Source organism: Hylobates moloch, unplaced genomic scaffold (genome assembly GCF_009828535.3).
Source record: "Hylobates moloch isolate HMO894 unplaced genomic scaffold, HMol_V3 SCAFFOLD_15, whole genome shotgun sequence".
NCBI lineage: Eukaryota > Metazoa > Chordata > Mammalia > Primates > Hylobatidae > Hylobates > Hylobates moloch.
In genome coordinates, this window is record NW_026652290.1 from 48,540,898 (window position 1) to 48,565,183 (window position 24,286).

The 24,286-nt window shown below is 40.0% G+C and overlaps 1 protein-coding gene across 6 annotated transcripts in view; it reads left to right on the forward strand.

Annotated features, from left to right (window-relative positions):
* AKAP10 (A-kinase anchoring protein 10) overlaps window positions 1-24,286 on the forward strand; it is a 75,201-nt gene that overhangs the window by 33,605 nt on the left and 17,310 nt on the right. For all 6 annotated transcript variants that reach the window (XR_009209972.1, XM_032176993.2, XM_032176994.2 and 3 more), the window contains 7 exons: window positions 3,055-3,139; window positions 3,957-4,080; window positions 5,118-5,254; window positions 8,546-8,690; window positions 10,931-11,104; window positions 17,427-17,536; window positions 22,152-22,234. Coding sequence is in view for 5 of the 6 variants with exons in the window: in XM_032176993.2 (XP_032032884.1) it covers window positions 3,055-3,139; window positions 3,957-4,080; window positions 5,118-5,254; window positions 8,546-8,690; window positions 10,931-11,104; window positions 17,427-17,536; window positions 22,152-22,234 (858 nt within the window). In the remaining variant the exon portion in view is untranslated. The remainder of the gene's footprint in view (window positions 1-3,054; window positions 3,140-3,956; window positions 4,081-5,117; window positions 5,255-8,545; window positions 8,691-10,930; window positions 11,105-17,426; window positions 17,537-22,151; window positions 22,235-24,286) is intronic.

The following is a 24,286-nucleotide window of genomic DNA, read 5'->3' on the forward strand; positions in this document are numbered from 1 at the left end:
GTTTTTGGGAGGAAATGAAGCTGAGGTAAGTAAGACGAATACTAGCAATTGAATGGATTTGACAACCTATTGTATACTGGTTATCTTAATTACAGTGAGCCATTTTAGACAAAACTTAATTGGAGGAGTCTTAAGAGAGAATAGGAGGAGTGCAACCAGCGAGTATTGACAATTCTTATGAGGCATGTTGCTTTAAAGATGACCTGGAAGGCGATGTTAATCAAGGTAGCCTGGGGGCGGTGGTGCACACCTGTAATCTCAGCACTTTGGCGGGCCAGGCAGGTGGATCAGTTGAACCCAGGAGTTTGAGACTAGCCTGGGCAACATAGTGAAACCCCATCTCTACCAAAAAAATAATAATACTACAAAAATTCTTCAGGCATGGTGGTGCACACCTGTAGTGTCAGCTATTAGGAAGGCTGAGGTGGCAGGATCGCTTGAGCCCCAGGAGGTCACGGCTGCAGTGAGCCAAGATCATGCCACTGCACTCCAGCCTGGGTGACAGAGCCAGACACTGTCTCAAAAAAAAAAAAGGGGGGGACAATGGTTTTTAATTTTGTTTTTAAGGTGAGATGTATTATAAGCATACAAGGTGTGTTACAGCATACAAACAGGTATATATATAACATGCAGTCCACACAGCTGATAGGAATGAGGCAGTAGTGAAGGAGAAGTTGATCTAGGAGAGGGGACAGTTGTTACAGGAAAGAAGTCTAGAGGCAAAAGGGATGAATTCCAGTGCTCACATAGAAGATTGCTTAGATGGGGGCAAGGAAATTTATCTAGAGTCACAGGAAAGAATGCAGTACATGGGTAGAGATGCAGGTGAGTTGAAAGATGTGAAAGATGATGGAAATAATTTTCTGATTGCTTCTATATTCTCACTGAAGCAGGAAGCAAAGTCCTCAGTAAAGAGAATAGGAGAAGAGGTGTTAAATATTTGAGAAAGATGTACTGTAGAAAAAAACAAAAAACAAAAACAACTCAGTTTCTCCTTCTGAACTCTCACAAAACAGAACCCTTCCATGACCCTAGTTGTGTGGGTCCCCATCAGCTACCAATTCTGCAGATGATTCTCCAGTGAACACCAACTGGGTGTCCTCTTAAGTCAGTTCAGTTCTCACACTGTCTACCTGGAGATAGCATCAGATCCCACAGATTGAGGACTCTGTCCCACAAGACTGCCCCCACTTCAGATGCCAGTCTCAAGTACGAGTTGTGGCCTGTACTTCTGACTGGCCTTCTATAAATTGGAGTTCCCACAATCCCCTCCTTGGGTTCAATAAATTTGCTAGAGCAACTCTCAGAACTCAGGGAAATGCTTTACTTATATTTACCCATTTATTATAAAGGATATTACAAAGGATACAAATTGAACAGGCAGATGGAAGAGATGCATGGGCAAGATATGGGAGAGGGGGCACAGAGCTTCCATGCCCTCTCCAGGTCATGCCACCCTCCAAGAACCTCTACAGATTTAGCTATTCAGAAGCCCCCTTCCCATTCTGTCCTTTTGGTTTTTTTGTGGAGACTTCATTATATAGGCATGATTGATCATTGGCTATTGGTGATCAGCTCAACCTTCAGCCCCCTCCTCCCGGGAAGTTGTTGGGTAGGGCTGAAAGTGCCAACCCCGTAGTTCTGCCTTGGTCTTTCTGGTGATTAGTCCTCATCCTAAAGCTCTTTAGAGGCCACTGCCACAAGTCATCTCATTAGCTTTCAAAAGAATCCAGAGATTCCATGAATTTTGGGCGCTGTATGCTAAGAAACTGGCTAAAGGCCAGTTGCAATGGCTCAGGCCTATAATCCCAGCACTTTGGGAGGCTGAGGCAGGAGGATCGTTTGAGGCCATGAGATCAAAACCAGCCTGGTCAACATAGTGAGACCCCCTTACAAAAAATTTAAAAATTGGCCAGGCATGGTAGCTCTTGTCTGTAGTCCCAGCTACTCAGAAGGCTGAGGACCACTGAGCCCTGGAGTTCAAGGCAGCAGTGAGCCATGACCGTGCCACTGACTCTGGCTTGGGCAACAGAGTGAGACCTTGTCTCAGAAGACAAAGGAAAAAAGAAAAAACTGGGCAAAGACTAAATAACATATTTCACAGTATCACAGATTTGTATTGTCTAGGAAAGTGAATGTAAACAGACCAGGACACTAGTATGATCCCTGGGTTTCATGAAGGTCCCACTAAAGTCATGAACACAAAGTGAGACTAGGCATCATGTTATATGGTTTTTCCAGCCATGTTTAACAGCTAGCTAAACAGCTAATTGTTTCACTGCAGTTTATTTAAGCAGTTCCTTATTTTAGCACATTTCATGTTTTAAAATTTCTACCAATAATATTTTGATAAACTTTTTTACAGATAACTTCACAAATCCATAATTTTTAAAGTTATAATCCTAGAAATAGAATCGCTCATTGAAAGGGTATGTTCATTTTTAAAGCTATGCTAGAAACTGCCAAATTGCCTTCAGAAAAAGGTGTTTATATCCCCACTAACACTAGTGTAAGTTTTCCTGTGCCGTTGCTCAAGTATGCATATTATTAAAAACAATGTTGTGCCAGTTTACTAGATAAAAGGTGTAGTGCCTCCTTATTCTAATCTATTTGATTACTAGTGAGTATGTATGTCTTTTCACGTTGGTCATTTTATGTTTGTTCCTTTGTGGATTGTTATGTCCTTTGCTCATTTTTCTTTTGGGACATTTCTTAGTAGTTTATAAGAGCTCTTGGTATTTTAATGATAGTAATCTTTTAACTGTCATGCATGCTGCAAATTTTTTTTCTGTTTGCCTTTGTATTTTGTTTTTGGAGGGTTTCAATGTATAGGAATTAAATTTTATGTTGTTAAATCTTTTGATATCTGCTTTTGCATATGTACGTCAAAAGACTTTCCACTTTAAGATCAGGTGTTAACCTGTATTTTCTTTTAGTTCTATTTAAAACCTCTTAATTTATATGCCTATGCTGTTAACTCCCAAGTTGATTCACAAGTGTATATAGATAGTTTGAATTTAGTGGCAATTTAATTATTTACAACTTCTTTTGCAGCAAAGATTTGTGGAGAAGATGGACAGGTGGATCCCAACTGTTTCGTTTTGGCACAGTCCATAGTCTTTAGTGCAATGGAGCAAGAGTAAGTTAGTTCATATTTTCACATTGTGCATCCTAGGGAATTTGGGTTCATTGTTAGAAATGGGCTTCACTCAGCTAAAAACAAAGTATTTTTGAGGATTTAAATATTTTGGATATTTACAAGATCATATAAAGCATACTCTATCTTGGTTAATAGTTTCTTTTAAATATAAATTATGTGAACTCTTAAAATTTTCATTTTCGTTTTCAATGTTAGTATTTCCTAAGTTAAAATAATTTGTTTTTAGTTCTGAAATCATTTGGGGAGTGATAGGGGCTGTAGTGATTATGACTATTAGAATTGGTTTATTTATTTAGATAACGCATGTCTTCAGATGGCTCTCCTAATTTGTTAGTTCGGCTTTAAGCTAAATGGATGCTATATAACTAAATCCACATAGATTTGTTGAAATGGCTCCAGAGGTTTTTTAGATTTATTACTAATGTGTGTGCCCTTAAAAAAAATCTATTCATTCTTTCACTTAACATTTATCAAAAGAGTGCTCTGTGTAAGACGTGGTTAGGCATAGTACCGGTCTTGAAGGAAGTTACAGCCTAATAAAAGACATAGGGCATGTTCTTTGGTTACTGTAATATGAAGTGGCATGTGTTCAATGTCAGGGGAGAACTACAAAGTCATAAAAAGGTGGGAGAGATTACATACAGGTAAAGGAATCAGGAATGACACTATGGGGAGTGAGATAGTGTTGACCTAGGCCTTTAAGATACAATAGGGACAGTATGGAAAGAGTATATTTTTCCCACTTAAACTCTTTCCTTGGTCGTTCCCTCAAATTTTCCCTTTTGTCCATATGCAGGCACTTTAGTGAGTTTCTGCGAAGTCACCATTTCTGTAAATACCAGATTGAAGTGCTGACCAGTGGAACTGTTTACCTGGCTGACATTCTCTTCTGTGAGTCAGCGCTCTTTTATTTCTCGGAGGTAAAGTCTGCATTTCCTTTCACACTCTATTCGAGCATTCCAGCCTCTAACTATCAATGCTGGGGCCCTGTCTATAGGAAATAACACGGAAGAGCCAAGTCATTTCCAAAAAGATATATCATTGTTTCAAGTTGTTTCTGATGGCAAGAGTAATTTAATAATACATTACAGAGGACATGAAAATTCAATGTATTAAATAAGTCTAATTTTGAAAAACCTAATTAAACTACTGCATGTAAGAGAGTGCATGTTTTTAATTATTTGGAGCTATTTTAAGACCACAGAGTTTGAAACTTGCTTCCAGTGCATAAATTGCAGACCAGACTTCAGAAGAGAAAAAGAAAAGTAGTAAATTTTTTCTTATGCTCATTATTTTTACTTTAGCTGCTTGATAGGATTGCCCAGTGAAGAAGCATTTGCAACAGACAACGAGTATATTAATCTTTTTGTGGCATACAGTTTAGTATAATGCTATTTGTTAGGCTTCAACAAGTGAAAATATTTTGTTGGAAAGCAAATGAATATTAAGTAGAAAGAGGATTCCCAGTCTCACAAAACAGTAATTTAGACACTTGATTCTGCATCTTTACAAGAATACAGGTACTTAGTTGATTTGTTTTTTCACTCCGTTTCTTTGCCATAAGTTTAAATCAACAATTTGTTTAGGTTAATATGTCCTCATGGAATGGTGGAAATGATCAGATATAAATTATTTGGTTTGGTTAGTTTACTCTTTATATGTTTGCTGGCGAGGAACCACAAATCCAATTTAATATAATTTTTACTCTAGTTCACTAAAAGTTTGCATCCAGCTGTGTAGTGTTTGTTTCTTGTTAATTTTTTTTTTCCTCTAAAAGAATGCTTTAAAACTTTTCAATCTCAAATGACTGTAACTTGCTGACAGGTGTTAACTGAAGAAGTAGATCTTTTTGTGTTTTGCTTATGACCTGTATTTTAATATTTGAGCTCATAGATTAGAGATGGTGAGAGAAATCTGTTTATAGTCTTATTTTCCTTTGTGTATTTTTTCTTCCTAGTACATGGAAAAAGAGGATGCAGTGAATATCTTACAATTCTGGTTGGCAGCAGATAACTTCCAGTCTCAGCTTGCTGCCAAAAAGGGCCAATACGATGGACAGGAGGCACAGAATGATGCCATGATTTTATATGACAAGTGAGTTATATTGATAGATGCATTCAGCAGATACTTATTGAGCATTTGATATGTTTTGTGGAAATAAAGATGAATAAACTCAGTCTCTGTTGTCCAGGAGCTCACAGGAGGCAGCATAAAAGCTGCTTTTTATATGGTGTTTGTAAAGCTTTGGGGGTTCTTAGAACAAAAGTTTCTGCTGGGAAAGGGGAGATGTATGTGGGGTAAACAGGATGGCAGTGGTGGTGTTCAAGGAGTGTTTCCCAGAAGAGAGATTTTGTTTGGATCCTAAGGAAAGAAGGGAATTTTGCTACCCAGAGAAGGCAGGAAACAACATTCTAGGCAAAAGCATTGGCACAAAAGCCATGAAAACTTAGGGGAAGGTGGCACTTTCAAGAAACTTGAGTTTAGATAATCAAAGGGGTGGGGAATAAATATGAGGATGCTGGTACTAATTGGAACAGATTGTAAGGGACCTTGAATGCCTGTTTATGGGTATATTATACTTTCTGTATAAGTCTGCTCAGCCATGTTGTTAAACGAATTAGTTTTTTATTAGTTTTCACTGAAAATGAGAGGATGGAAACATCGTACAGTGAACAAAAGTGAAAATACCTGGTCAAGCAGATGATGAGCTCGTGGCCAGCTCTGTAACGTATGGTATTCTTCTCATTTAACTTTTCTTACTCTGTAAAAAACGTAATTTGTGGTCAGGCACGGTGGCTCACTCCTGTGATTGCAACACTTTGAGAGGCAGAGGCGAGTGAATCGTTTGAGCCCAGGAATTTGAGACCAGCCTGGGCAACATGGCAAAACCCCGCCTTTACTAAAAATACAAAAATTAGCTGAGCGTGGTGGCGTGCACCTGTTGTTCTAGCTACTTAGAGGCCTGAGGCAGGAGGATCACTTGAGCCTTGGGAGGTCAAGACTGCGGTGAGCTGTGATCTACTGTACTCCACCCTGGGCAGGGCAGCAGAGTGACACCCTATCTCCAAAAAAAAAAAAAAAATTAATTTGTTATTTGTATCCTTAGGCAAAGGTAATTTGTTATTTGTATCCTTAGGCAAATGCTAAAGGGGTATCTTGGAGAAAAGTCCACAGATGTTAGGGTTTGAAGACATCAGTAGCATCTAGGCCAGTGGTTCCTGAACATTAGTCTGTGGGCTCTTGCTGGGCTGTCTGCATAGAAATCACCTGAGAGCTTATTAAAACTAGGTTTTCAGGCCAGGTGCGGTGGCTCACGCCTGTAATCCCAGCACTTTGGGAGGCCGAGGCAGGCGGATTACCTGAGGTCAGGCGTTCAAGACCAGCCTGGCCAACATGGTAAAACCCCGTCTCTACTAAAAATACAAGAATTAGCCAGGCGTGGTGGTACACACCTGTAATACCAGCTACTCAGAAGGCTGAGGAAGGAGAATTGCTCGAGCCCGGGAGGCGGAGGTTGCAGTGAGCGGAGATCATGCCACTGCACTCCAGCCTGGCTGACAGAGGGAGACTCTGTCTCAGAAAAAAAAAAAAAAAAAAGGTTTTCAGTCTGGGCACCGGTGGCTCACGCCTGTAATCCCAGCACTTTGGGAGGCCAAGGCAGGCAGATCACTTGAGGTCAGGAGTTTGAGACCCGCTTGGCCAACATAGTGAAACCCTATCTCTACTAAAAACTACAAAAATTAGCTGGGTGTTTTGACGAGTGCCTGTAATCCCAGCTACTAGGGAGACTGAGGCAGGAGAATTGCTTGAACCTGGGAGGCAGAAGACTGCATCTCAGAAAAAAGGTTTCCAGTCCCCCTGTCTCAGAAATTCTGATTCCGCAGGTTTGAAGTGTGACTAGGAGTCTTTATTTTTAGAAGACATACCAGATAATTCTGATAAATAGCCAGATTAGGGATATAGTCTGATTTTCCTATTTTGCAAGTAAGGAAAATAAGGCCCAGAGAGGTAATGATTTTCTCAAAGTCACAGAACAAATTAGTGGCAGAACTTGGACTGGAATGCAGTTCTTAATATTCTGTCCAGTGTTTATTCTGGTACAATATGTTTGTAGAAGATATTATATAAGAAACATTGTTATATAGATGTTGAGATAGGAAGAGTTTACATTTAGAAATTTGGTCTAAAGTGCCTGAACATTCAAGTCGTGGAGGAGTATTGACCAGCTTATTCAATACAACATAGGAGATTCACATTTTGTTACAAAAATGCTGATTTAAAAGGAGAGTTTTCTTTTTTTTTCTTTTTTCTTTTTTGAGATGGAGTCTTGCTCTGTCACCCAGGCTAGAGTGTAGTGACGCGATCTCGGCTTACTGCAACCTCCACCGCCTGGGTTCAAGCACTTCTCCTGCCTCAGCCTCCTGAGTAGCTGGGATTACAGGTGCGGGCCACCATGCCCAGCTAATTTTTGTATTTTTAGTAGAGACAAGGTTTCACCATGTTGGCCAGGCCGGTCTTGAACTCCTGACCTCAAATGATCCACCCACCTTGGTCTCCCCAAGTGCTGGGATTACAGGCGTGAGCCACTGTGCCCAGCCTACTTGTTTTTGTATCCTATATATGCATCATCATAATCATGCATTATCAACCTTTGTATTTCTGTCAGGAGATAGAAGCCATTAGAGTGCTTGGAAGAGAGCTTTTTTTTTTCTCGCATTTAATGCTTTTTTTGGTATTCATTTCATAATCAGCTTACCAAAACATTACCTGCATTATACCCCATCAAGGTAGAAATCTTTGTGTTATCAATATTAGTTACTCCCTTTCCACACCAAGTCATCAGTAAGTCCTAGTCTATCCAAATAGGTCATATCCATCCAGCTCACCCCTCGGTGCTGTTTTGTTTTGAATTTGTACATGTTTACTCCTGATGCCTCATAGTTATGATGATGTGTTCTTATTTTATTCTGTGCATACAAATTCTCAGCTCACCTTTTAGGGGAAATGACCATGTCTGCCTTTCCTATAAATTCATTTCTATCTATCCAGTCCTCAACAGAGAATAGGTACCCATAAATATGTGATGGTTAGTTTCTTTGCCTCAGTTGTAGTCTGATCCTTAAAGCTTTTAAACAACAGTAGAGTTCACCGTCAAGAACTAAGGATGGTTGGCAGGCAGATAGAAAGGTAGCAAGTTGACCCAGCTGTCTTTGGGGAAGTGGGAATAAAGAAAGGTTACATCAGCACTGTCATCACATAGCTGTATAGTTCTAGGCCTGCAGGCTCAATCAAGTAGCCTTTTTTAAGATTCTCTGGAGGAGGTGCCAAAAGTTGCTTATACTTGCTATGGAATTTGATTTTACTTTGGATATCTTTTTACCATAGATACTTCTCCCTCCAAGCCACACATCCTCTTGGATTTGATGATGTCGTACGATTAGAAATTGAATCCAATATCTGCAGGGAAGGTGGGCCACTCCCCAACTGTTTCACAACTCCATTACGTCAGGCCTGGACAACCATGGAGAAGGTAACCCAGAACTTCAAACGTATTAAACTACAAGAAGTTTTATTGGTAGAACTCATAAAATATAAGGTGAGAAAACCAAGCAGAATAGCACAGTGGAAATTGAAGCAGTCCAGCAGAGGCCTTGAGTCTGGCCTGGTATGTACAGTCACGTGCCACATAACATTTTAGTCAACAGTGGACTGCGTGTACGATGTATAATCCCGTACGATTATAATGGATCAAAGCTGGCAGTGCAATAATAACAAAAGTTAGAAAAAATAAATTTTAATAATTAAAAAAAACTAAAAAGTTAAAAGAATAAGAAAACAAAAAAATTATAATGGAGCTGAAAAATCTCTGTTGCCTCATATTTACTGTACTATACCTTTAATCATTATTTTAGAGTGCTCCTTCTACTTACTAAAAAAACAGTTAACTGTAAAACAGCTTCAGACAGGTCCTTCAGGAGGTTTCCAGAAGGAGGCATTATCAAAGGAGATGACGGCTCCATGCGTGTTACTGCCCCTGAAGACCTTCTAGTGGGACAAGATGTGGAGGTGAAGGAAAGTGATATTGATGATCCTGACCCTGTGTAGGCTTAGGCTAATGTGGGTGTTTGTCTTAGTTTTTAACAAACAAATTTAAGTTCAGATCTGTATCATATAAAGAATGTAAATTTTCAGGGTAATAAAATTAAAATGCAGAGAGAAAATGCAAAAATAGTTCTTACTAGATGTGTGCATGTAAGGAACTTAGACTAATTTTAAGAACACTGTCAAGACCCTAGTAGTTAAGTAGGAAAAAAGACATGAATGATTCATTCAACAAAAACTGAGTATTTCTGTGCTAGATGGTAGTGTTACAGTGGTAAACAAAAGAAATGTGTTTCTGCCATCCTGGAGCTTAGTCTACAAAAAAGGCACATATTGGCCGGGCACGGTGGCTGACACCTGTAATTCCAGCACTTTGGAAGATTGAGGCGGGTGGATCACCTGAGGTCAGGAGCTCAAGACCAGCTTGGCCAACATGGCGAAACCTCATCTCTACTAAAAATACAAAAATTAACTGGGTGTGGTGGTGGGCACCTGTAATCCCAGCTACTCGGGAGGCGGAGGCAGGAGAATCACTTGAACTTGGGAGGCAGAGGTTCTAGTGAATCGAGATCACGCCACTGCATTCCAGCCTGGGTGACAAGAGCGAAACTCTGTCTCAAAAAACCAAAAACAAACAGCAAAGGCACATATTAAATATGAACATAAACATTTACAAATTATACTGAATGAGTTCTCATGTTTATTATTTGCTTGTCCAGTTACAAACTTTTCCTTCATAGAATTAGAAATATAAATAATATACATGAGAACTCATTCAATATAATTAATAATTATTAAATGTAAATAAAAACATCTATGTACAATTAGGCATTTATTTAAGAATTATTTGGAAAAAAAACACAATGTGGAAACAGATATTTTGATATATTGCTAGTGATTCAAATTGATAATGTTGTTTTGAAGAGTAAAGTGACCATATATATCAAAGTTAAAGTTTAACTCATCAATCACACGCCTGGTGAGTTATCTTAAGGAAATCAGTTTGAAAGTAAAATCAATATATGCACAAAGACTTTAATATTTATCATAAACCAGAAAAGTCGAGTTTCAAATTATATCCTATGGACTATTTTCTGCTAAAAAGCATTAATATCAACTTTATGTAATACTTTCATGACAAATATTTTGGGGGAGAAAACCCAACAAAATTACATGCATTGTAATTTTTTTTTTTTTTTGGAGACATAGTCTTGCTCCGGTGTCCAGGCTGGAATGCAGTGGTGTAATGTCGGCTTACTGCAGCCTGTGTCTCCCAGGTTCAAGCAATTCTCCTGCCTCAGCCTCCCGAGTAACTGGGATTACAGGCGCTCACCACCATGCCTGGCTAATTTTTATAGTTTTCAGTAGAGATGAGATTTCATCATGTTGGCCAGGCTGGTCTTGAACTCCTGGCCTCAAGTGATCCATCTGCCTTGGCCTCCCAGAGTGCTGAGATTACAGGTGTAAGCCACTGCACCCAGCCTCATGCATTATAATTTTAATTTGTAAACTGTACAAAGGGATAATACTTATAGTACAAGAAGTAAAAACATTTGTTGTAGGTAGTTAACATTTGTAACCAGTAGAATTATAGGTAAAATTTATTTGTTTAAAATAGCTTTAGTTGGATTCGATTTCAACTTTAAAATAATGCTTTTCCTCTATCAGGTCTTTTTGCCTGGCTTTTTGTCCAGCAATCTTTATTATAAATATTTGAATGATCTCATCCATTCGGTTCGAGGAGATGAATTTCTGGGCGGGAACATGTCGCTGACTGCTCCTGGCTCTATTGGCCCTCCTGATGAGTCTCACCCAGGGAGTTCTGACAGCTCTGTGTCTCAGGTATGGATTGATTGCATCTGCCATTAGGGAGAAAAGCATACACATCCTTTCCTTCACATCCCAGTAACAGATCCTATTTGTAAATTTTAAGTTGCGGAAACAGAAGATAAATAAAAGCTGGCCACGGTGGCTTGTGCCTGTAATCCCAGCACTTTGGGAGGCTGCGGTGGGCAGATCACATGAGGTCAGGAATTCGAGACCAGCCTGGCCGACATGGTGAAACCCCATCTCTACTAAAAATACAAAAATTACCCAGGCATCGTGGCAGGCACCTGTAATCCTAGCTACTTGGGAGGCTGAGGCAGGAGAATCGCTTGAACCCAGGAGGCAGAGGTTGCAGTGAGCCAAAATCACGCCACTGCACTCCAGCCTGGGTGACAAAGTGAGACTGTGTCTCAAAAAAAAAAAGAGAGAAATAAAATTAGCCCACTTACTATCTTCTAATCAAAGCATTTGTGGTAACTTACAATATACTGTATTGTAAAGTATCATGCTGTTTCATTTAGGCCATTATTCTATTTGAATCTGTGGCTGTTTCTCTTAATAAATCAAATAATATGGTATATATTCATAGCCTCTGGAGAGCTCTTTATGTAAGTATTTATTTAGGATACTTTTTGTAAAATAAGTGAGTGAATTCTTAGGTCTCCTTTTTTTTTCTCTTTTTCTTTTTTTTTTAAATTTTCTTGAGACAGGGTCTCCTCACTGCAGCCTGGAAATTCTGGGCTCAAATAATCCACCCACCACAGCCTCCTGAATAGCTGGGACTAGAGGCATGCACCACCACGCCTGGCTAATTTGAAAATTTTTTTTGGCCAGGTGTGGTGGCTCACGCCTGTAATCCCAGCACTTTGGGAGACTGAGGCAGGCAGATCACGAGGTCAGGAGATGGAGACCAGCCTGGCCAACATGGTGAAACCCCGTCTCTACTAAAAATACAAAAATTAGCTGGGTATGGTGGCGCATGCCTGTAATCCCAGGTACTTGGGAGGCTGAGGCAGGAGAATGGCTTGAACCAGGGAGTCGGAGGTTGCAGTGAGCCGAGATCATGCCACTGCACTCCTGCCTGGCGACAGCAAGACTCCATCTCAAAAAAAAATTTTTTTTTTAAATGATGGGGTCTTGCTGTATTGCTCAAGCTGGTCTTGAACCCCTGACCTCAAATGCCGCCTGCCTCAGCCTAGGTTTCTTTTTTTTTGTAAAGAGACAGGGTCTTGCTGTGTTGGCCAGGGTAGTCTCAAACTCCTGGCCTCAAGCAGTCCTCCCACCTTGGCCTCTCAAAGTGCTGGGATTACAGGCATGAACCAGTTCCTATAATGTTATGTTTCACTCAAGGCCTTTTGATTTCATTTTGCATTACCGTGCCACATTGTGCATTTCCTTAACCTTTTTTGGGTTTTTTGGAGTGCTTTCCTATGTTAAACCATACCTGATTCTCCTCAAAATCACACAAAGTAGAATATCCTAAGACAAGAAATCTAAGGAGGCATAAAGAAGTTAACTGATTTTATTAAACTCACACAGTAAATGATAGAGCCAGAAATATTCCCCTTCTAGTGTTCTTCACCATCAGCTTAATATAGCGTAATAATTTTCTAATTACTATTGACAAATAAATAACCGTTTGAATTTTCAATACTGGGCCTTGGATAAATTTTCCTAATTTCTAAGACAGTATTATCATATTGCCATTTACAAAGCTCTCCTGAGTATCTTTTTCTTCTGTTAAGTTTACCTAGGAGATAAACTGCTGAGTATGGTTGCCATCTTGGTTTTTTGATATAGGTTAGAATGTCTTAGGTTTTTTTTTGTTTGTTTTTTGTTGTTGTTGTTGTTGTTGTCATTGTTTGAGACAGAGTCTCGCTCTGTCGCCCAGGCTGGAGTGCAATGGCATGATCTTGGCTCACTGCAACCTCCACCTCCCGGGTTCAAGCAATTCTCCTGCCTCAGCTTCCTGAGTAGCTGGGATTACAGGCGTATGCAACCACGCCCAGCTAATTTTTGTGTTTTTAGTAGAGAAGGGGTTTTACCATGTTGGTTAGGCTGGTCTTGAACTCCTGACTTCGTGATCTGCCTGCCTCGGCCTCCCAAAGTGCTGGGATTACAGGCATGAGCCACTGCACCTGGCTGAATGTCTTGCTTTTGATTAGGCACTTAAAAAAGGCCTAGGTACTAACCATAAAATATATTTTATACCTTTTGTTGATACTATATATATAGAAAACTGCACTTATCATAACCTTAGATACCTTGAAGAATTTTCACAAGCAGAACTGACCCATGTGACCCAGCATCCAGATCAAAACAGCATTATCAGCCTCTCCAGAAGCCCTTTGGGCCCCTTCCATTCACTGTCCTTCTTGTCACTGGGATAGCTACTATCTTGACTTTTGATGGCATAGATTAGCATTACCTGTTCTTGTCATTTTATAAATAAAACCATACTGTGTATTCTTTTCTTGTACAGCTTTATTGTGCTAATTCACATTTACATCATACAATTCAGTGGTTTTTATATGGTCACAGAGTTAGGTAACCATTACCACATCGATTTTAGAAAGTTTTTTTCACTCCAGATAGAAACCCCCTTTACTTAAACTCCAAATCCCCCACTCCACCAGCCCTAGGCAGCCACTAGTCTACTTTTTATCTCTATAGAGACAATAGATTTGCTTATTCTGGACATTTCATAAACATGGAACCATATATTATGTGGTCTTTTATTGCCAACTGTCTTTCACTTAGCATCATGTGTTCAAAATAGCATCATGTTATCCATGTTTGGCATGTATCAGAACTTTATTCCTCGTTATGGCCAAATATCCCATTGCAAGGATTTATGACATTTTATTTGAATTATACCCTCCTTTCTGCCATTATCAGTAATGCTGCTGGTGACCATTTGTGTACAAGTTTTTGTGTGGATATAGGTTTTCTTTTTTTTTAAATTTGAGGTGGAGTCTTGCTCTGTTGCCTAGGCTGGAGTGCAGTGGCACAATCTCGGCTCACTGCAACCTCTGTCTCCTGGGTTCAAGCAATTCTCCTGCCTCAGCCTCCTGAGTATCTGGGACTACAGGCACGCACCACCACACCCAGCTAATTTTGTAGTAGAGACAGGGTTTCACCATGTTGGCCAGGCTGGTCTCAATTCCTGACCTCAGGCGATCCACCTGCCTTGGCCTCCCAAAGTGCTGGGATTACAGGCGTGAGCTACTGGGCTCCGCCAGTTTTCTCATTATATTGCCCAGGCTGGTCTCAAACTCCTGGGTTCAAGTGATCTTCCTGCCTTGGCCTCCCAAAGTGTGGGGAGTACAGGCGTGAGCCACCTTGCTCAGCCCCTTTGCCCATTTTTAAATTAGATTGCCTTTTTATATTGAGTTTCAGGAGTCCTTTATATATTCTAGATGAATGTCCCTTATCAAATTATATTATTTCCAGGTATTTTTTTCATTCTGTGAGTTGTCTTTCCTCTACCTTTTAAAAAAGGTGTTTTTTTTTTTGTTTTGTTTTGTTTTTTTTGAGATAAGGTCTCATTCTGCTGCCCAGGCTGGAGTGCAGTGGCACAATCACAGCTCACTGCCACCTCAACCTCCTGGGCCAAAGTGATCCTCTTACTTCAGCCTCCCGAATAGCTAGGGCCATAGATACGCACTATCACACCCAGCTATTTTTTTCTGTTTGTAGAGACAGGTCTTACTGTGTTGCCCAGGTTGGTCTCAAACTCTAGGCTCAAAGTGATTCTCCCACCTCTGCCTACCAGAGTGCTGGGATTACAGGTGTGAGCCACACACAACCTGTCTTCACTATTAATAGTGTCTTCCTGCCTCAGCCTCCCGAGTAGCTGGGATTACAGGCACCCACCACCATGCCTGGCTAATTTTTTTGTATTTTTAGTAGAGACAGCGTTTCACCATGTTCACCTGGCTGGTCTTGAACTCCTGACCTCAGGTGATCTACCTGCCATGGCCTCCCAAAGTGCTGGGATTACAGGCATGAGCCACTGCACCCAACCAAAATATCGCCATCTTAATAGTATTGTCTTCTAATTTGTGAACATAAATGTATCTTCATGTATTTATGTGTTCTTTAATTTCAGCAGAATTTTGTAGTTTTCAGAGTAGAAGCCTTTCACCTCTTTGGGTCATTTATTCCTATGTTTTAAGTTCTTTTCAATTCCATTACAAATAGAATTATTTTCTTAATTTCATTTTCAGATTGTTTGATGAGAGAGCACAGAAATACAAGTGATTTTTACATGTTGATCTTGCAACTTCAACCTTGCTAAATCTGATTGTTAGCTCTAATAGTTTTCTTGTGGATTCTTTAGGATTTTCAATATATAAGATCATGTCATTTATAGATAGAGATAGTTTTTTTTCTGGCTAGAACTTATAGAACAATGATGAGTAGAAGTGGCAAAAACAAAAATCTTTGTCTTGTTTCCTATCTGACAGGGAAAGCTTTCAGTTTCATCATTTAATATGATATTAGGTGTGGGTTTTCAATAAATGTCTTTTTTCAGATTCAGGAATTTCCCTATCATTCCTGATTTTTTAATGCTTCTTTTTTTAATCATGAAAGGGTGTTGAATATTGTCATGTTCTTTCTGTATCAGTATAAATGATCCTATGGGTTTTGGGTTTTATTCTATTGATGTGAAATATTAATTGATTTTCAGATGTTAAACCAACCTTGCATACCTGAGATGAATCTCACTTGGTCATGGTGTATAATCTTTTCAATATGCTGCTGGATTCCATTTACTGGTATTTTGTTGAAGATTTTGTATCTGAACACTTAAGATAACATTTACACTCCATCAGAAATCAATTGACCATAAATGTGAGGGTGTATTTGTGGGTTCTTGATTCTCTTCCATTCCAAAGATAGACATACATCCATCTGTATGTCTGTCTTTATGCCAGTACCATACTCTCTTGATTACTATTGCTTTGTAATAAGTTTTGAAATCAGAAAGTAAAAGTGAGATTTTGGTATCTGAGTAACAGTCCTCATAGAATTAGTTGGGTAGTAGTCCCTCTTTATTCTAGTCCCTCTTTCTTTTTTATTTAACTGTGTATCTTGGAGATTGTTCCTTCTTAACACATAATGAGAGCCCCTTTCCCTACCCTCCCACCCCTGCTATAGAGAGTTCTGTAAGTGTCTGTTCAATTATTTTATTTACTTAACCTATTACTTAGTTGGGGACATTAAGCTTGTTTGTGTCTTTTATTTTAAACAATGCTGCAATGAATAATCTTGTATATAAGTCGTTTTCCATCAATATAAGTCTCTCTGTAACTGAATTTTTAGAAGTGGAATTTCTAGGTCAACCTATGGCTCTGTATTTCACAAAAATACCAATTCTGGTTTTTCTTGTGGAGGTGGGGAGTAGGAGGTAGAATGCTGGAGGGGAACTTGCTGTACTCAGCTAGCTAGTCATTTTAGAAAGGTTTCCTTAGCTCCTTTTTGTCATATGGCCTCACCAAGAATCAAAAACATTCCTATTTACCCTGTAAACATGGGGCCTTACTACCCGAGATACACATTTCTGGATGGGTGACAGCTTTTCACATTGAAGAAATAATGCTGTGAGTACAGCACATTTGTTGGAACTTAGGTCGTTAAGAATGTTTTATAAATTCATATATTATACATTTTATTTTATTTTTTAGTTTTTGAGACAGTCTTCCTCTGTCACCCAGGCTGGAATGCAGTGGTGCAATCTTGGCTCACTGCGACCTCCATCTCCTGGACTCAAGTGATTCTCATGTCTCAGCCTCCAGAGTAGCTATGGTTACAGGCATGCACAACCATGCCCAGCTAATTTTTGTATTTTTAGTAGAAACGGGGTTTCACCATGTTGACCATGCTGGCCTCGAACTCTTGGCCTCAAGCGATCGGCCTGCCTCAGCCTCCCAAAGTGCTGGGACCCTTGTATTGGGTAGAAGATGAATATTGAGGGCTGCATAGTGGCTCATACCTGTAATCCCAGCACTTTGTGAGACTGAGATGGGAGGAGTGCTGGAGCCCAGGAGGGTGAGGCTGCAGTGAGTAGTGATCACACCATTGCACTTCAACCTAGGGATTAACAGGCTTCAGTCACTGTGCCCGGCCTGCACATTTTAATATTGTGCTTTCCTCTTTTAGCTATAGTATGAGGTTACATTTCAGAGTCATTGTTAAGCATCTTAATAGTGATGAGGTTGAGTGAAAGTTACTTCTATTTTAAACGCTGAAGAAAATTTTGTACAAATCTGTCACATTCCAAGCCCAGGACTGATTGTTTCATATACTTCTAATTTTACAATTTCTATTGTAGTCCAGTGTGAAAAAAGCCAGTATTAAAATACTGAAAAATTTTGATGAAGCGATAATTGTGGATGCGGCAAGTCTGGATCCAGAATCTTTATATCAGCGGACATATGCCGGGTAAGCTTAGCTCATGTCTAGAATTTTTACAAGTGTAAATAACTTTGCATCTTTTAAAAATTTTAATTAAATTTTACATTTTTTCTAATCTATTATTATATGCCCAGAACTTTCACTTAGAGTGTGCAGTATAATGTGGTGGTTAAGTGTAAAGGCTCTGGAGTGACTTCCTGGGTTTTAATCTTGGCTCTGCCATTTATTGGCAGCTGCTATAACCTCTTGGTATCTCAGTTTTTTCATCTGTAAAATGAGAATAATAAAGTGAAAAGATGCCAACATCATTTACTCTCGGCTGCATAACTGATACTTGGAAAAATTATTCTTTTTTAATAAATTAATAATTAACTTGGTTATTCATTTTAGTTTAATAAATAATTTTTAATAATTAACTTGGTTATTCATTTTAGCTTGTAATAAAAAGATAGTGATTCATAGGATATGCCACTTTCTGAAATTTACCACAGATCCAATCATAAAATCACTTTCTCTTCCCTAAAGATGGCTTGATTAACATGTAAAGGTGTGTAAAGGCTTGATTACCCTACCCTGATCCGTACCCCAGTTCCCAGCAGTACCATGAAAAAGGGATTTCAACATATTTAATTACTTTCAGTAGAAAGTAACAGTGGTAGGCCAGACGCGGTGGCTCACACCTGTAATCCCAGCACTTTGGGAGGCCGAGGCGGGTGGATCACGAGGTCAGGAGATTGAGACCATCCTGGCTAACACGATGAAACCCTGTCTCTACTAAAAATACAAAAAATTAGCCAAGCATGGTGGCGGGTACCTGTAGTCCCAGCTACTCAGGAGGCTGAGGCAGGAGAATGGCATGCACCTGGGAGGCGGAGCTTGCAGTGAGCTGAAATCGTGCCACTGCACTCCAGCCTGGGCAATGGAGCGAGATTCTGTCCCAAAAAAAAGAAAGTAACGGTGGTATTGGGAGACTGAGGATCCTGGAAAGTACTTGAAGGAAGTAAAAGGTTTGTTTGACCACACTGTATTTGGAAAGCCAGCTTTTTCAGCTGTGTCAGCTTTGCATAGTGATTTTTAGTTCTTTTAGAAAATAATGGACAAGGCTGGGCACAGTGGCTCGCGCCTGTAATCCCACCACTTTGGGAGGCCGAGGTGGGCGGATTACCTGATCTCAGGAGTTCGAGACCAGCCTGGGCAACATGGTGAAACCCTGTCTCTACTAAAATACAAACAGTTAGCCAGGCATGGTGGCGTGTGCCTGTAGTCCCAGCTACTCTGGAGGCTGAGGCAGGAGAATTGCTTGAACCCGGGAAGCGGAGGTTGCAGTGAGCCGAGATCGCGCCATTGCACTGCAGCCTGGGCGACAGAGCAAGACTCTGTCTCAAAAAAATAATAATAAAATAAAAAGGAATGGACCGTAAACCTAAATGAGTTCATTCCCAAAGATGATGTTATTCTTAAGGAATGGTTCATTTATTTAAGACCTTACATAAAGTCTATCAAATGCGTGATTTTTCACTTCTGTAATTGTGTGTGTGTATAATGTAAATACATATGTTTTTGTTTTGTTTTGTTTTTTTGAAACGGAGTCTCCCTCTGTCGCCCAGGCTGGAATGCAATGGTGCAATCTCAGCTCTCTGCAACCTCTGTCTCCTAGGTTCAAGCATTTCTTCTGCCTCAGCCTCCCAAGTAGCTGGAACTACAGGCACGTGCCACCATGCCCAGCTAATTTTTTGTATTTTTAGTAGAGACGGGGTTTCACCATGTTAGCCAGGATGGTCTCGATCTCCTGACCTCGTGATCCACCTGCCTTGGCCTCCCAAAGTGTTGCTATTACAGGCGTGAGCCACCACGCCCAGCATGTATTTTTTAAATGTATAAAATGAAGCAGAAAAGAGAAATGATAATTTTTCTTCATCTTGAAAGATTATCTTCACTAGGCGCAGTGGCTCACACTTGTAATCCCAGCACTTTGGGAGGCTGAGGCAGGCGGATCACTTGAGGTCAGGAGTTCGAAACCAGCCTGGCCAACATGGTGAAACCCCGTCTCTACTAAAAATAAATAAATGGTTTTTAATACATGTTTTAGTTTTATGATTTTAGCATCTTTCTGAAATTTTTCTCAAGGCAAGTAAATTTGTATCAGTTGGTATATTGGCACCTATCTATGAAATAACTTATTAGGAAGGTATCTCTAAAATAAGATCTACTTTGCCTGAAATAAACTGATATATTGCTGTTCACAGAATTTTTCTTTTAACCAAGTTGACAAATGCATTATTCTTGACCTCAAGTGATCTACCTTCCTCAGCCTCCCAAAGTGCTGGGATTACAGGCATGAGCCACCACACCTGGCATTATTCTTACAAAAAATTAAATTTCTAGTTAAGTTTAATGTCGCCTTTGTTCATGTACCATTGCTTATTTTCTTCCCTTCCTACTCACAGTAATCATTCTTATGGTGTGCATTTTTGTTTGCTTATTTTTATGTAATTGATACTGCGCTCCATTCTATACGTTGTACTTTCATTGACAGTGAGTTTTGGACATTTCTATGTTCGTCTATGCAGACTTACCTCATTTTAACTACACTGTAGTATTCGGTATATAATATTTACTATAACTCATCACTGTAGCAGAGCATCTCATAGTGTATGTATTACTGTTTTGCCATTTTGGTATCAATGAGTATTTCAGTCATTTGCAGTTTTTCCCTCTTATACCCAGTATTACAAAGGATCTCCTTTTATATGCTTCTTTGTACCAAGAAGCAGATTTAAAAATTTTTTTTTGAAAAAAAATTTTTTTTTTTTTTTTTTGAGACGGAGTCTCGCTCTGTCACCCAGGCTGGAGTGCAGTGGCGCAATCTCGGCTCACTGCAAGCTCCGCCTCCCAGGTTCACGCCATTCTCCTGCCTCAGCCTCTCCGAGTAGCTGGGACTACAGGCGCCCGCCACCACGCCTGGCTAATTTTTTTTTTGTATTTTTAGTAGAGACGGGGTTTCACCGTCGTCTTGATCTGACTTTGTGATCTGCCTGCCTCGGCCTCCCAAAGTGCTGGGATTACAAGCGTGAGCCACCGCGCCCGGCCAAAAAAATTTTTGAAAAAAATGAAATGAAGTCTATGTTGCCCAGGCTGGTCTCAAACTCCTAGGCTCAAGCAGTCCTTCCATCTTGGCCTCCCAGAGTGCTGGGGTTACAGGCATGAGCCACCATGCCTGGCCTAGATTTTAAATTTTGATAGCTCTTACAATTTACTTTGTAAAGTATCTGCATCATTTTATGTTCTCACCAGTCATTAATAAGAATACCTCATACTTTTGGCTGGACACAGTGGCTCATGCCTGTAATATCAGCACTTTGGGAGGCTGAAGCGGGCAGATCAAGAGATCGAGACCACCCTGGCCAACATGGTGAAACCCTGTCTTTATGAAAAATACAAAAATTAGCTGGGCATGGTGGCGCGCCCTTAGTCCCAGCTACTCAGGAGGCTGAGACAGGAGGATCACTTGAACCCGGGAGGTGGAGGTTGCAGTGAACTGAGATCGCACCACTGCACTCCAGCCTAGCAACAGAGCGAGACTCCGTCTCAAAAAAAAAAAAAAGAATACTTCAGACTTTTCCAGTCTTAAGTTTTTGCTAATGAGATTGAGTTTCTTTTGGTATGTCTCTTGATTGTTCAGCTTTTTTCTTTTATGAATTGACTATTCATCTCCTTTTCACATTATTTCTGTTGGGTGATTTTATTAGTGACTTGTTAAAATTCTGTATATTTCTTCAGCATGACACTTCATTATTCAAAAAAAAAAAGAATTCTGTATGTTTCTCAATACTAATCATTGGTTGGTAATACCTTAAAAATAAGACCCTTACTGTATTTTTTGCTTTTTTTTTTTTTTTTGGAGATAGAGTCTTGCTCTGTTGCCCAGGCTGGAGTGCAATGGTATGATCTCGCCTCTCAGCTCACTGCAACTGCAACCTCCACCTCCCTGGTTCAAGTGATTCTCCTGCCTTAGCCTCCTGAGTAGCTGGGATTACAGGCACCCACCACCACACCCGGCTAATTTTTGTATTTTTAGTAGAGACAGGGTTTCACCATGTTGGCCAGGCTGGTCTCAAACTACTGGCCTCAAGTGATCCACCTTCCTCGGCATCCCAAAGTACTGGGATTACAGGCATGAGCCACTGCGCCTAGCCACTTTTTGCTTTTTAACTTTGTTTTATAGTACTATAGTTTTAGTATAAACAAACGTATATATACACACAACTATGGCTTTATAATATATTTCAATCATTGTTAGAGCAAGGCCTACCTTTTGGCTGCTTCTTTTACAAAATTGTCTTGGCTATTCTGGTGCCTTTTTTCTTCTTTGTGAATTTTAGAATTGTGAATTACCTGTTGACTCACCATGTTTTGTAAACCGTTTGAGGATTTTGAATGGAATTGCACTCAATTAAAGATTATCTTGCTTTCTGTGCAGCAATGTTTTATTTCAAATAATCCCTACTTTAAATTACATAGGATAGCTATAAATTGTGTTTCTGGCTTTCTAGATTTAGATGAAACGCTTAAAATTGATTTTTTTCTCCTAAATTTAAAACTGATTGTTAGAAGTTATAGTTTAATGTTCATCCTTATTTAGGAAGATGACATTTGGAAGAGTCAGTGACTTGGGGCAATTCATCCGAGAATCTGAGCCTGAACCTGATGTAAAGAAATCAAAAGGTTTGTGGTGTTTTTATACTTCATATTAAGCCTTTACTCACGTTAGTGATTGACTGTAAGTCAAAGACCACTTAAGGTTTAAACTGTTTATTTTATAAAGTAACCACTGTATCTTTCACCTTGTGTTTATAGTCACAAGTAAGTACAAGGGCTTCCTGTAGTTACATCTTTATGCAATCTCTGAATCAAAAGTTAGTGAACTTGCTTAGCCACTCCAGAAGGCACATGAATATGAAAAAGCATTGTCTGTTTTCTTATTTAATGGCAAAATACCCAACGTAAGTTGGACTTAATGTTTGAGACCCTTTATTTTATTAAATTATTATATTTTTTCTCTTTTCTTTTTTCCTTTTTTTTTTTTTTTTTTTGAGACGGTTCTTGCTCTGTCACCCAGACTGGAGTGCAGTGGTCTGATCTCACCTCACTGCAACCTCTGCTTCCTAGGTTCAAGTGATTTTCCTGCCTCAGCCTCCTGAGTAGCTGGGACTACATGTGCACACCACCACACCTGGCTAATTTTTGTATTTTTAGCAGAGATGAGGTTTCACCACATTGGCTAGGCTGGTCTCATACTCCTGACCTCAAGCAATCCACCCACCTTGGCTTCCCAAAGTGCTGGGATTACAGGTGTGAGCCACCATGCCTGGCCTTATTAAATTATTTTTATTAAATTTCCTCAAGATTGATGAAAGTAATGAAATATATGTGGAAAATAGACTGGATTAAGAAAATGTGGCACATATACACCATGGATACTATGCAGCCATAAAAAAGGATGAGTTCATGTCCTTTGTAGGGACATGGATGAAGCTGGAAATTATCATTCTGAGCAAACTGTCGCAAGGACAGAAAACAAAACACCGTGTGTTCTCACTCGTAGGTGGGAATTGAACAATGAGATCACTTGGTCACAGGGTGGGGAACATCACACACTGGGGCCTGTCGTGCAGTGGGGAGCTGAGGGAGGGATAGCATTAGGAGATATACCTAATGTAAATGACGAGTTAATGGGTGCAGTACACCAACATGGCACATGTATACATATGTAATAAAGCTTCGCGTTGTGCACATGTACCCTAGAACTTAAAGTATAATAAATTTTAAAAAAAGAAATATATGTGGAAAATATTAATAGGTCAAAATTCAAATTGTTCATTTAATCAGAAGAGTAGCTTAGTCAAATCCAAGGGTTAGACAACAGAAATCTTTTTTGTCAAGTGCATTCTTTGTGACTGATTTCATTTTCTTCCTGGTTTACACAGGAAGATTTCAGAAACAAATATGGATCCGTGACAGATGATATCTAGAAGTTTTTAGTTTGGTTGAATTGGCAGTATTTTATTGAGTAAAAGACACTAATTTTTGTAAGAAGAAAAATTCAATTTTGATAAGTTTTTTTTTTTTTTTTTTGAGACGGATTCTCGCTCTGTCACCCAGGCTGGAGTGCAGTGGCGCAATCTCGGCTCACTGCAAGCTCCTCCTCCCAGGTTCACGCCATTCTCCTGTCTCAGCCTCTCCGAGTAGCTGGGACTACAGGCGCCCGCCACCACGCCCGGCTAATTTTTTGTATTTTTAGTAGAGACGGGGTTTCACTGTGGTCTCGATCTCCTGACCTCGTGATCCGCCCGCCTCGGCCTCCCAAAGTGCTGGGATTACAAGCGTGAGCCACCGCGCCCGGCGATAAGTATGTTTAAGATTAAGAGCTATTGGCCAGGCGCTGTGGCTCATGCCTGTAATCCTAGTACTTTGGGAAGATGAAGCAGGTGGGTCACGAGGTCAAGAGATGGAGACTGTCCTGGCCAACTGGTGAAACCCCATCTCTACTAAAAACACAAAAATTAGCCAGGCGTGGTGGCACGTGCCTGTGCACCCGCCTCCGGGTTTAAGCGATCTTACTGCCTCAGGCTCCTGAGTAGCTGGGATTACAGGCGCCATGGCTCATTGTTGCATTTTTAGTGGAGAGTGTTTCACTATGTTGGCCAGGCTGGTCTGGTCTCAAACTCCTGACCTCAGGTGATCCGCCCACCTTAGCATCCCAAAGTGCTGGGATTA